General features: G+C 43.0%; 1 protein-coding gene across 1 annotated transcript in view; it reads right to left on the bottom strand.

The window, feature by feature from the left end:
- LOC139343163 (meiosis inhibitor protein 1) overlaps window positions 1-14,195 on the bottom strand; it is a 52,247-nt gene that overhangs the window by 15,523 nt on the left and 22,529 nt on the right. Inside the window, exons 16-23 of the mRNA XM_070980649.1 lie at window positions 13,709-13,820; window positions 11,630-11,690; window positions 10,745-10,842; window positions 7,715-7,895; window positions 5,691-5,841; window positions 4,712-4,897; window positions 4,423-4,545; window positions 4,036-4,225 (exon numbers count right to left, since the gene is read on the bottom strand). Of these exons, the coding sequence (XP_070836750.1) occupies window positions 4,036-4,225; window positions 4,423-4,545; window positions 4,712-4,897; window positions 5,691-5,841; window positions 7,715-7,895; window positions 10,745-10,842; window positions 11,630-11,690; window positions 13,709-13,820 (1,102 nt within the window). The remainder of the gene's footprint in view (window positions 1-4,035; window positions 4,226-4,422; window positions 4,546-4,711; window positions 4,898-5,690; window positions 5,842-7,714; window positions 7,896-10,744; window positions 10,843-11,629; window positions 11,691-13,708; window positions 13,821-14,195) is intronic.

The raw sequence follows: 14,195 nt of genomic DNA, 5'->3' as shown, positions 1-14,195 counted from the left end.
GGTGACAGAAAGCAGAGAGGGAGCATGGAGCAGGAGGAAGAGTAGGAGTACTCTGGAGAGAGACTGGAGGAAGATGCCTGATCTTCCTCCAGTCTCTTTCTGCAGTGCATCACATTAAAATGTCTCCCCTTAGAGGACGCCGCCGCATTAGAGGCTAATATAAAGTATATATTAATGCAAATTACAGTGGGCTGAACTGTAACACGTGCACAGATAACGCTCTGCAATCCCCGCCGGGCCTGGGATGAGCTGTGAGCAGGCAGAGGCTAACCACAGCAACAGTTTCGGAATCCCCAGCTGGCGCACTGGTGCTGTGCCCTTCAGCTGCGCTCATTAACCTGGTCAAGTAAACAGACATAAAAACACCATCTGGTAGACGCCTCGACCGAAAGCACAGTAAAGCACCAGATACGTGTGCGCGTGACGTGACTGCATGTCCAGGAAATGTACCCTCAGACCTGAGCCGTTCATACCAGACCCCCTAATTTGATTTCACAACAATTAATCCAACACTGAGCACCCACAATATTCAATTCACTGACACATTTGTCACTGTTTCTAAACAACTTGTCATTTTTAATTTTACAAGCTCTGTCAAGGTTTCACCCTCATCTCCTCTGAAGTTGTTTTCATTAGCAATAATTAACACCAGCGTTGATTAACTTTCAGTGAACTTGTATCGTGGTGACACGATCGTGATGCATTATTGTTTTCCTAAAGCTGCTCAACCTGAATCATTCAGAGGAAAATGTAATTACTTGTAATCTTCTTTTATAAGAAGAGTGAACAGAAAGCAGATATGACTCTAACATGCAGTGATCTAATAAATACTCCACATCAGACAAGAGAGCGTCAGTGAAGTCAGTGTTTCAACAAAGTTTGATTTAACCAACCAGTTTCCTCAAAAAGCTGCACTTCCCCTGCTCTTTGCTTAGCTTATGCTATCTGAATGACTGTATTTCGCACTGCTGAAACAAAGCTGCCACAAATCAGAGAGTTTCCCTCTCTGGCGTACTGTTTATATAAGAATACAAAACCACTTAATAACACCGACCTCGCTTCTCACTTCCCGCCGTCTGCCCTGACAAAGGATGCAAAGAGGATTCATTTTAACAGAGAATTAATGGTTCTTCCTTTCCAACATTAATCAGAAGTGACAGTGTTCGGGGAACTGAAAACAACCAGGAGACTTTGTGATTACACTTCAGTTAAAACTAAGTTTACCTGGCAGGACAGTGAGAAGATGGAGCACCACCACATGCCACCTTTACTGTGTTTAAAACAACCGCGCTGCAGCTATTATATAGCAGCACCTCAGGATGTGTCAGTGAAGTGAATGCATGCCAATCCAACGTGAGTTTTCATGTGTTTGCCTGTGAAAAATGTCCTTGAGGAAGACAATGAACATCTGCACCGACTGAACAGCGATCGGCTCTGTGTAAGTGCAGAGTGAAACTGTGTCTTAATGTAACTGTAATCAGCCTGCTTTTAATTCTGTTGTTATAAAGACGTGAATCTGAACACTTGATAGAGCCGTCAGGAAGAAAATGCTGGCCTGACAAACATAAATCGGTGAAGGTATTCTTCCAAATGATCCAACATGTGAGAATAATTAAACTAAGTGCTTTCCATTATGTTGCAAGTGTAGGTTGCGCCAAATGAAGCTATTAATCCACGCGCATTGCTTTATAGATGTTTTACTGCTGTGTATAGCGACTGTTATTTTCATATCATTTTTTAAACTCCTTGCATAATCTGTTGGCCAACGAAGATGAAGTTTGCGGAGTTGAGGATGAGTTCGGTTTAAAATTTCAAAGGATTTTTAAGGATTCATACCTGCGATCTGAATGTCAGTATAAAAATGAGATGCTGAAGGCCTGACAGACAAACACAGACAGTTTAACACATCAGATACCGTGTTCTACAAGCTGGCTTTAAGCATTATACGTGTAGTACCATTAGTATGTCAGTCTGTGGGTTTTAATGGCAATATTCAATTAATTTTCAATTTTTCTTAAATGGGAAGAGCAAAGAGGCGCTTGGGACTCAGGTCTGAAAACGATCTTGTAATACTTGGCACTGAATACTTCTCATCATCCTTTCATTAAGTTTACACTGTACTCTGTATAGACAAACAGGGATTTGTTGTAAGACATCAAACACTAATTGAATTGAAAATTGAAAGTTTGTATTATTTACTGAAATGAAAATAGGTATCGATAAGTTTGAACCATGAATCCTCTGTTTCCCGACTCAAATGTGGGAGACATTTAACCCAAAACAGCTTTTTTAATCAAAAATAGCTTTACAGTAAATATGAAGAGACGGGCATCTGAGAACACAGAGCCGGCTGCTGCTGTCTGAGATTTAATTAAGCAACTCTTTCAGTGTTGGCTGTCATGGTTCATTTGCTCTATTACATCTCACAGTGTAGGAGCCCACAGGGTAAACCTGTGAGTGTATGTATATGTGTGTGTGCGATGTGTGCAGAGGAGACACAATTTCATTAAAAGCTTTCATTTGCTACACAAAGCTTTAATATATAAGGCGGAGGCAGAAAAACAGACAGGGAGAAAACAAAAAACACTGTCTGCCACATCATAAAAAGTAAACTCAGGGGAGTGAACAACATCATTTACCTCCATCCATCAACTGTAAGTGGCTGTACTTGTGCTTTAATGAGAAATAACTGGGCATCAAACCAAATCAGCTGGCATTAATCTTGACACATGATTGTGGAAGGTGACTTCTGAGGAAAACCTTTGCAAAAATTGCTGATTTTCTTTGGTCAACTGAATGTGTAAATGCAGCCTTGTTTAGGTATGAGTGAACACTCCTGCGTCCTTGGTGTATGACCACGCTTGAAAAACTGAGATGATATATTTTAGGTAGAATAAGGAGAGTTGACTCCTTAAACGCGGTAACATGTGAGCACAGCAGAGGCCAATAAGCTTTCACAGACAACCGTGTGGGTTTCAACGTGTGCAATCAGTTTTATGGCCCAGTGAAGCGGTGTGACTGTGGTCGGAGTGATTTAAATTAGAAGAATCAACATACGCCTGTGTGAATATGCATTTATATGTGCACGGACTGGTCAGTGCGGTATTTGGTTCGACACAGATGCGATCACCTCGAACAGCAGAGAGGGTGTGGCTCAGAGTCGACAGCCTAAAAGATTGTGTTAACAAAAGTTGTGGTTTCTCATAATAACATTATTATACTCAAAGCTCCCTGATTGAGGCGCATTAATTTCTAATGAAAGAATCCATTACTGCTTCATCACTGTGCTGCAGGTGCATGAAGCTGTCATAAAGGATTTATGCTGTGTGATTCATCTCTGCATTTCCAATGAATTGCTCGTAGAGGCGTCAATTATAACCGCTGGACAAATTTTCATGAACACAACTTGACTGATTTTGAAATTCCTAAATTTTAATATTACAGTGCATCCATTTTCTTCCATTATAGTACATCCCATTCATTTCAATAACCTTAAGGCATGGGGTAGATGCAAGGCCCTCATGATTTCCAGGAATATTGTGAAAATGTGGAGGCAATTTATAAAAAAGGTTTTTCCCTGCCATTAAAAGCATTTCCTCACAGAGCCTAAGCAGAACGAACACACACACACACACACACACACACACACACACACACACACACACACACACACACACACGCACACAGAGTAATGTCAGAGAGGCAAGCAAGAGCTCATCTCTTCAACAAACTCTCCGAAGTGCAACCACATCAGCAGATGAGACGCGCTCAGCCGTGTGTTCGAGTGCACGTGGAGGCTTTCCTGCATTTGATAAGAAATACTGCAATGATACATTACATTAAAATTAATTGATATTCATTAAAATGTCATATTTTCCTACTGAACAGTTGTAATGTTATTCATCCACCACATCATTAGACTCTTTCTAATGATGTGCTTCAATCATAAAACACAGAATATGGGAAAAAGGACGCAGGTATTTGTATAATACAGTAAATCTATATACTCTGTTTCTGTGACTTTACGCCTCTTACCCTGTGCAGCGTGTCCCTGTCCAAAGCCATGGCCCATGTTCTCCACGCTGAGCCTCTGTAATATCTGCAGCAGGGCTGACCTAAGACTGGTACACAAATCAGCCTCATACTCTGTTCGACCACGCAGAAGAACTTCCAGCACCCCAAGTGCTCGCCCTGCCAGGGGGGCCTCCCTCGTGCAAACCATGTCCTGTGGTCACACAGACAGACAGAGACAAGCATGAGGACAGATTAATCTACAATGCCTTTCTGTGTAAGCACTGACCTAGTGCAGCAAAGCAAATCAAGCACTGAATGCAGCTTTGAAACAACTGCATTTAAAGGGTCTTCATTTAATGTGGCCAACTTCTTAAATCCAAGCTCCTGACTGGGGTCTCTGGTTCTCACCAGGAGGGTCAGGATGACAGCTGGGTACTTCTCTATCAGACTCAGCAGCTCTGTAGTTTCTGTGTCTGGCTCCTGGTCGTCTGCATGGTGTCCTCTCCTCTCTCTCCTCTCCTGCGTGTCTGCCTGCACCCAGGAATGAGATCCAACCACCTTTTCATCAATTTTGATTTTGAGTTCAAAGGGAATTGAAAACACACAGTCTAATGCAGCTGTGTTCAGTCAAATAAGTGAAGCGGTTTACCGACGAATACACGAGTCTGAGATGAACGTGAAACGACTGGCGCCTTACCACAGTCTGCTCTGCATCTGTGTGTTGTGTTTGCTTGGTCAGCCAAAGCTCCAAGACCAGGGGCCCAAATTTCTCTGCTAGCTCCGGATAGCGACAGATGAAGTGGAGGAGTGCAGGATGGTGAATGTAGAGGGAAGAGAAGCTTTGGCAGCAGGAGAGCGCCTTGCTGATGCAGTTAAAAGGAGCCTTGAGTAGGTTGGTAAAGAGAAAAAGCTTTGGGATGAGAACGCACACACAAGTTAAAACGCTTGCAGTTATTAAAACTGTTTTCTTCCCAACAAAAACACGAGACTTCTTTACTGAGGCAGAGCCCTCAATCACAGCAGGAAGTCTGCTGTAAGCTACTGCTGTTTATATTCATAGCCGACATAAAGTCTAAATTGTTAAATGCAGGACAAAGCGCTCTTTGAACTAAAGAGAAGTATGTTATTTTGGGAAAATGTTATTAGTTCTGTGCAGCTTAAGGAAAAAGGGCGAGTTATAATTAATATTCTTTGCTGCTGAATCATCAACGGCAGAATATGGATTTTCTATCAAAAGATGAATGCGAGCTGTCAAGCTATGATTCGTTGGCCTCCATATTAATGGTTTCCATATTAAACCGAGCAGTACTCTATCTCTAGCACATGCTGTTCTCTTTCTCTGCGCGCAGGGAAAACATCACGTCAAACACCTTCATCTTGACAAAACCTTGACACCTTAATGCTGCATTGCTTGTAGGTAAACCTGCTTCAGTGAAGATGATACAAGTATTTCTTTTCACATTGTTAAGTTGACTCACTGAACAGGAAATAAACTAGAATACTTGCCTAAGCATGCAAAGTGTTAATGGTAAAACTGAAATAAAAGTATGCAGGTCTACTGAACCACCTACCACACAGCTTAAACTTTTCTTACGTGATGCTGTCTATCTACTGCACTGCCTTTACATATTACACAATGGATTTTGATCCCGGTTCAGTGAACTGCTCAGAGTTACCCCGTCGAGATCAGGGCTCTTGTCCTGTGTCATTGCCAGCAGGTAGAGGGCAGAGCGGAGCGCAGAGCGAGGCAGGGCACAGCCGCCCTGCTCCTGCACTGAATGCAGCAGCCTCACCACACTGGAGAACACTGTCTGGTCTGGGAGCAGCCTGGATCACACACACATGAACACGGACATGCAACACACACAACAATGATGCCATTATTGTGATGATTTTGATATGTTGTGAGTGCGATATGAGTCAAGATTTAAGAAGTCCAGTCACCACAATGATTCCTTTATAAAGCTTATATGCTCTAATGTTATCACACGTTTTATCTTTTGCAGCTCTTGCAATCTGGATATTACACTTGGCAACATTGCAATTTTGCTAATACTTCGATTAAATTTATTCAGGCACAGATGACATTAATCACAAGCACACACAGATGTGGCCAAACATTTACATTTGATGGTATACAAACAAGACACACAGATACTTGAAAGTCAAACACACCTCAGCAGACATGTTTGGTGTGAGGGTAAAGTGCATGTGCAAAGCAGACATAGTGCTGCAGGGTCATGTTGGTGTCAGCTCGAATGTATACCAACACACACACACACACACACACACACACACACACACACACACACACACACACACACACACACACACACACACACACACACACACACAGTTGTTGTGTTTATATCACTTGTGGGGACATTACATAGACACATTCATTTCCTGGAGCCTCACCCTTACCCTAACCATAACCACTATCTGCCTATTCCTAACCCTGTACCTAACCTAACCTTACCTAACCCGTAACCCTATCCTCAGTCTGCACCCTGAAATTTAATGATTTACTTTAAGGGGACCTGCATTTTGTCCCCATAAGGGAGGTCAGTCCCCATAATGTGACTGTGTAAACAGATTTTTGTCCCCACAACGTGATAAATACCTGTTCACACACACACACACACACACACACACACACACACACACACACATTCAGAGAGCCTATCCGAGTATGCATAGGGTACACACACTCAGCCCTCCCACGCTATGTAAATCGCTGGCCACGGCTCCATTTATCTTGATGAGACCACCCCGTGGCAGGGAGAGGCTTTCATCCCCTTCCCCGGGGGCGGGGTAATGCATAGCCAAAGTTCCACAGCAGGACAGATTAAACTTTGCGAAGAGGCCAACGCATCTCTGAGGTCATAAAATATGTACCTAAAAACATGGCTGCAGCAGTGTCATTGGAGCAGGGAGAGAGGGACGTGCAAAACCAGCTGGTTTCTCGGTGGAGCCGGGAAGTAAATTATTGATGATAATTCATTAAGATACATTAACACTTGATTTCATCGGGGATTTTAGTTATTTCAATAAGGTGACACAGCTCAGATGCCGCTTTACTCTCAAGGGATACATCACAGCAAAGGGCTACTTTGGGAAGACATTTTTAAGTTATTCAACAACAACAAATGTCTCTGGTTGCTTTTAGCATCAAATATTTCCAGAAGCACTAGCTTGCCAGTATAAGGGAGTTGTAATATTGCCAGTCAATATCACCAAGCCATAATGATTCTGTCAATGTTGTCAAGCCATACTTGGTATGGAGCACGGAGACGTTTGGTGACATTTTACTCATAAAACAGAGGCAGGTAATACTGTGCTATCAGGAGCTGCTGAGCAGCCACCAAGCCAGGAAATTTCCACCCTGCTCAAAGACAATTTCTGCAGTGCAAACCGAGGCTGCTTTGGGAGAACAAAGTCAGTACTTTTGGATCACACTATGCTCTCTTCTTACAAAACCGCTCCACAGCAGCGCCGGGCAAAAGTGCTTAGAATTTCTATCAGCAAAATGCTTTTTACTGATGCTGAAATATTTATTCTAATATTCAGCAATTGTTAATTCCAGCTGAGAACATGAGACCTTTCCAGCACGCATTTTTAAAATTGAACAAAAATGTCCTTTTAATGCGTTAAAGGTCGTAGACCTGTTTCGACTCGGGTGTGTGTTTGTGCGTACTACCTGTCTCCTTGCTGCAGCGCAAGGTGTAGCATTATCAGCAGACAGTACTGAGTGGCCCTTGGTCCTTTATATTCACACAGCTGGAGCCCTGGATCCTCACACAACAGGGAGGGCCAGTCTGATAGACGAAAGCACACAGAGGGAAGGTTGCATAGCAGAAGATTCTCCACCTCCTCAACATCTGGGGGGATGAGCACATGAATAAAACAGAAACAGGAAGGAAAAGAATTTAGTAACCAATGTCAGAAACAGAGAGGATGAGAGAAGGAAGAAAGGATATGGACGAAGCAGAGCGATGGCTGGAATAAAGAGAAATGCAGCAGAAGAGGCCCTGAGGCCTTGTTTACAAAGGAGCATTACTCGCCAATTTTCTGTTTATGACTTAAGCCAAGCCAAAGCTGAGGTTTATGAAAAATCATATGGGGGCGAAAATGAGTGTGGTTACACTGATTTCACACTGTTCCAACTATCTATGTTCGATCCAAACATAAAGCCAATATCCATCATTAACCAAGCCACGGGTGTCACGGGTGCTTAGATTCAATTTTTATAACATTCACTGAAAAAGCCATATTATGTAATAGAGCAAAGTTAAAGGGTTTTTTTCATAAATGAGGTTCCTATAGAATAAGAAGATGAAAAAAGTGTGTGGAATGATGTGTGTATGAAAAGGAACAGAAAGACTGCAAGGGAGAGAAAGAGAGAGAGGGACAGACAGTGTGTTATAGTGCTGAGGAGGGACTCCATCTCTTCAAGGACTGGAGGATTGAACAAAAGAAAATGACATAAACAATACGACATAAAATGGCAAGAGAGAAAAAAGAGAGAAAAGACAAAGGAGAGGGGAGATGTGAAGCACAGCAGGGAATTCAGAAATGTTTCTGAAACAGCTGAAAGAGTAGGACTTTCTGCACCGTCTCCATATCTGGGTTGTCTTCAGGGAACTGGAGAGAGAGAAAGAGAGAGAGAGAGAGAGAGAGAGAGAGAGAGAGAGAGAGGAGGGGGAGGGAAGGGAAGACCGAGGGAGGGAGAAGAAAATGAGATGCAGCTTATAAAGAATGGAAAGAGAACGACACAGAAAGAGAAGGGGAGACAGAAAAGAGGGCCGGTGAAACATGGCAGCCTCGCACAGGTCAGGAGAAAAAGAGGTTACTTTCACCTTTAATCGAGGAGCGAGGAAGGAAACTACACTGTGTTCAGTGCGTGAGGGAGTCACAATAAGTGGGGGTAGAGCCAAGAAAAAAACATGAAGGCACAGGGAGATGGCAGACAGGGATAGGGGTCACTGATGCATGACTATACAGAGGCTATAAAGCAGTGGCAGGGTCTGTAGGGACAGAGACCACCAATCAGCCAGAGAGGAAAACAAAGTGAAATACAGAGAGGAGGAGAGATAAATATAAACAGGAACCAGAAGGGGGGGGGGCAACTTGTAGAAGGCTTGGGACAGAGAGGAGTGCGGTCCAGAGGGAGCCGCTGTGGAGAAGGAGTAAGGAATAAAAGGTATTGTTTGGAAAATGAGGAGAGGGACACCAGGCACCAGCACAGCCCTCACCTCCAGGGAACTGCTGGAGAGGAAGAATAGAAGGATCTTTCACAAGGTCTCAAAGGGAGGACTGGGACAGACAGGAGCGCAACGAAGGACAGACAGACGAGGACGATGAGAGGGAAAACAACAGATGGGAGAAAGAGAACAAACCTACAAAGCAGGCTGCAGTGACACGTCGCCTCCTGCTCAGGTTTGATCAACAGAAAATAATCAGAGGACAGAGTAGTTTTCTTATCCACACAGCTGTTACCGAATTATCAGACAGCTCCACAAAAGCACAAATGATATATGTTGATACTGTATCAGGGAGTCATCAACAAAACGCTGACAGAACAAGATGGCGGGGGAATAACAGCAAATATATGTTCTGGTAAACAATGTTTAAAATAGAGATAAAAAATATAACTTCACACGCTGTGAATAACTTTATGAAGAAGAAAGACATCCAACATAAAATGGAGGAGTAAAATTCAAGAAAGATGAAAATGAAACTGAAACAGATGAGGGTGATGAAAGGGAGGAAGATGTTGACAGACAGAAAAGGGAACAAACAGTAGTCTGGCTCCAAAGAACTCATTATTCACAGCCACAAACACACACACACAGCGTGCATCCAAACACGCACACCTACACACTCTTACATCTCATCACCTCAAAGAAGTATTTTACTCACATCGCGTCTCCTGGGAACAACTGCAGTTTCCAACAAAATGTTTATTTATTTTTTTGTTTTAACTTTTCTTTAGTCACATTTACTTCAGTCTCACACAATCACAATGGCCCTTTAATTGGAAGGGTTATCCACGCTGTCACAATACGCACTGACATTTAAGAGACTTGGTATCAGCTCTTTCACACTAGAATCAGCAAGCAAACACTGTTCAGCGTTCAATTCAAGGCCATTTCACACATCCAACAGTGCACACATCTCAGTCCAGACTTTCATTCTGCACAATGCTGTGCGGTGGAGCTATAGTTTAGTGCCTTGATGTGTCAACTGAGCTGGTTTGGAGACCCTCCTGTCTGGACAAGGGGAACTTAAGAGAACAGGGACAGGGAGGATCATTTAGTTTAACTAAGAAGAGAGAGAGAGAGAGATGCAATAAGGAGAGACTGAATGTGTATTTATAATACAATATTTTGTCAGGTTATGCTGGCGCTTTTAGAAAAACAAACCTAATAAATCCAGCTAGACGTATTTCAGTTCACAACATTAAATCTCGGGGCCAAAATATGAAATATCAATGACAAAGAGTCTCCACAGGTATGTATTCAGTAATTGGAACAGCTGATGTGACCTTCTTTACACAAAACAAACAGCTCAAGTGTTGAACAGCAGCAACAGTGGTGTTCAACACCTCAGCCATCTCAGATAAATGGCAGCATGTCATCATTGCTTGGAAACTGACAGGAACAACAGGGCTCTGCTGGTGCTGCATGTAGCTCTGTGTGTGTGCGTGTTTGTACGCGTATTTGCATACCGTGCTGAAAGGCGGCAAAAGCGGGGTCTGACTGGGAGAGCAGACACATGCTGAGCTTCTGTAGAAAGCCACAGCCAGATGCATTCAGATCCGGGCTCCTGAAATAATTGGTAAGGGAGAGAAATACACATGAGAGTGAGCGAAAATAAACATGAGCATAAAGGAGAGACTGGAAAAACTAAAGCAGGTAAAAACTGCAGAAATAAAGAAAGAAGACTAGCAGAGCGTGCACTTTCCACAGTGCATGGCCACAACAGTGAACTGTGAGACACAGGACAGGATGTGCCTTGACTTCATCCTCTCAAATATGACACACACACACGGCAAGGTTCAGTTTCATTACAGCTCAGAGCACAGGGGGCCTAACACCTACCGAGTCAACCACATTTGCGACCACAGTAACACACGAGAGCACGAACCATACGCACACATGCACAAAAGTACATATGCTTAAATATACGAAGCAGAGAAGTCTAAACAAACACACACGCAGAGTGGACTTTGAAGCTGCAGAGCTGTTGCTCTGAGACAGACAGACTGCTGAGAAGGCTGTCTTACTGGAAAAATTAGAGTGACTCAGATATGACAGATGCCTCAGTCGTGTTATCTGTCTCATTGTTCAATGTGGGAATCATAATAAGAACTCAACACACACACACACACACACACACACACACACACACACACACACACACACACACACACACACACACACACACACACACTGACACTGACACACACAGCTAAACTTTGCAGACAGCAGTGTTTGTTAATTGCTGTGTCTCTGTGTGTGTGTGTGTGTGTGTGTGTGTGTGTGTGTGTGTGTGTGTGTGTGTGTGTGTGTGTGTGTGTGTGTGTGTGTCCTCAGGTTACACTGTACAGTACCTGTTTCCTGCACAGAGGAGCGCTTTGTGCTCCAGAGCCAGCCTGTAGAAACCAGAGGACGCTGGAGGGAAGGGGAGGTGAAGAGCAGAATAAAGGAAGGATGAGATGGTAAGAAATGAGGAAGAGGAGAAGGATGGCAATAAAAAACACTATTTATATAACAGCTTTCAAAACAAGACACACAGTACATCGCAGAGATGAGGGAAACAAACATGATAATAAAAGGAGGAACATTCAGCGGTTTAAAAGCACTTAGTGAAAGGAGGAGAAAGAGGGAGAACAAGGAGACAAAGGAGGAGACAACGCAGAGGGAGAGAGACACCTGACATCATTATGCCAGACACCAGCCACATGATTAAGTCTCATGTCATGATCCCCAAACCATCCTATTTTTAATCTCACATTAGTTTTCACACTATGCTCCCCCCGGATCCTTCACGGGGGGCAGCCTATCACTTGGCTCCATTGGTGGTAATGGGACAGCAGTCCTCTTTTAATTCTAAGGGGAAGAAAAGCTATATTGTAAAGCTATACTTAATGTCTTGGCCGCACAGAGAGTGAGAACAGTCCTTACTTATTAGAGGGAGGTATTAATTTCATAAAGCTACTAACTCGCTCTCTTGTGGGCCAAAGCCAAAGTACTGCTCGGCCATATCTGCTTTAGTAACCGCTGGCAGCATTAATATAAAGCTTGCGTTTCTTTTTAATGCCAGCAAGCTGACTGCGGATAGATGCCCAAGGCAACAAGTTCCCTGTCAATAATTGAGGCTCATCTTGCGGACTGCCAGCTTTGGACAGATTGCTTAGTTTTCCCCCTACAGTGATATGAAATTTCATGTCAAATTTTAAGTCAGCAGTCAGGCATTTAGCCCTGTTTTTGATGAGAGCAGAATCAACTGTTGGCATTGCCGTTTCTGGCACAATTTTAAACAGCATGCAATATGGATTTTATTTTAAAAACATTACCTAACTGCAGAAACTGAAGTGTTCAGTGGTGCAAAGAAGAACACAATCTGTTACGTGATAATGAAATGAAATGATGTTTATTTTTCTTGGGCTGGGAGCTGAGCTTTAGAGTGAAACTGGTTGTGCTTATTTCATTTAGTCAGACATTTACGGCTTTCAATAAAATGTACTGTAAGCAAGGTACTTAACTGGCAAATGAGCGTGAAAAGAGCAGGCTTCTTTGGAAAGATGTCGGTTGGTTGGTACGGTTATGTCTTGTATTCCCATGTGGGCTGAACACACACGCAAGCCTCCACTTTCATGGTAGTATGGAGCAGTAACAAGACTATCTGTTCTACTGGCAGAAATGCAATGTACTATTCAGAGTTACAATTACATTAGTGTGTAATGACCTGAAAATAAAAATAGTTGTGTTTTTGTTACATTCGAGTGAGCTCTTTGTATCTACAGAGGGAGTGGGTCCTCCTCTACCCCCATGATTCAACACTGGCTATAGAGAGGGACCTTCATGTTGGGGAGGGTGAGACGAGGGGTATTAAACTGCATGCAATCTGCAACCTCCCAAACAAAATTTCAATTCTTTCATTTGTCATTGATGATGCCAAAAATATTACACGAAGGCAGCAGGTGATGTGTGACTGTATAAAATCAAAAGCAACGTATGAAACACTTTGTCATTTCAAGCCCTGTATAATATTCCCAAGAACATAACATTCCTAAATGATTCCTTAACATTTCTCCCTTACTAATATTGTATTTCATGACTTTACATCCGTTCTGTTGTAGCTATTCAACAGCGAATTCATAATATTTCCCTCATACGCCAACACAATAATATCACTGGCACTGTCAGCCTGTCCTCTTTGGAGGCCTTCCAGATGACTGAGAAGAGATTTGTCTGCTGCTGCACTCGTCAAAGCTGACCTAGGCAGAATATTCATAAGATACCAATATCAGGACTGCCACACCCAACCTGACACTGTGCCAACGCAAAGGGAAGAAACGGCACACTGTCGGTGTGCTGCTATGAAACTAAAAGGCAGAATGATAGAGACATTAAAAGAAGTCATGGGGAACTTGCTGTTGATTAGAGGTTATCCAGTGTTAACTCACCGAGCTTATTTGCAAAGACAGGCATGAGAGACGGAAGGAGGGTGAACTGGGAGGAGAGGATGGAGTAGAAGTACTGCAGTATCTGAGCGTTGGGTGCATGCTCACACATCCTCTTTGAAGAGATACACACATGCGCACATACATACACAAAGGATATGACAAATTACCATCCTCACGTGATTGATTTCAAGCCTGAATAGAATCAACTGTAGAAATATCTAATGCATGTACTGATCAGTAGGCTCATGCGTCTATGTGTACACAATACTAATGAAGACAGAGGCTGTGCGGCTGTGCTTATTAATACAGTCATTTAGAGGAACCGCCAGACAGAGCACGGCAATCACTGTGACCCATTTCTCAGAAAAGAGACGTGACGAACTGCAGGATCATTTTCTCAAGTGTTTGGTGTGTGTGACAGAGAGATAGAAGTTTAAGATGAGACAGATAATGGATCCGATGTGTGCATCTGTGTGTGTGTGAGTGC

Source organism: Chaetodon trifascialis, chromosome 15 (genome assembly GCF_039877785.1).
Source record: "Chaetodon trifascialis isolate fChaTrf1 chromosome 15, fChaTrf1.hap1, whole genome shotgun sequence".
NCBI lineage: Eukaryota > Metazoa > Chordata > Actinopteri > Chaetodontiformes > Chaetodontidae > Chaetodon > Chaetodon trifascialis.
Note: the sequence above shows the minus strand (reverse complement) of the source record. Positions and strands in the feature narration are given on the sequence as shown.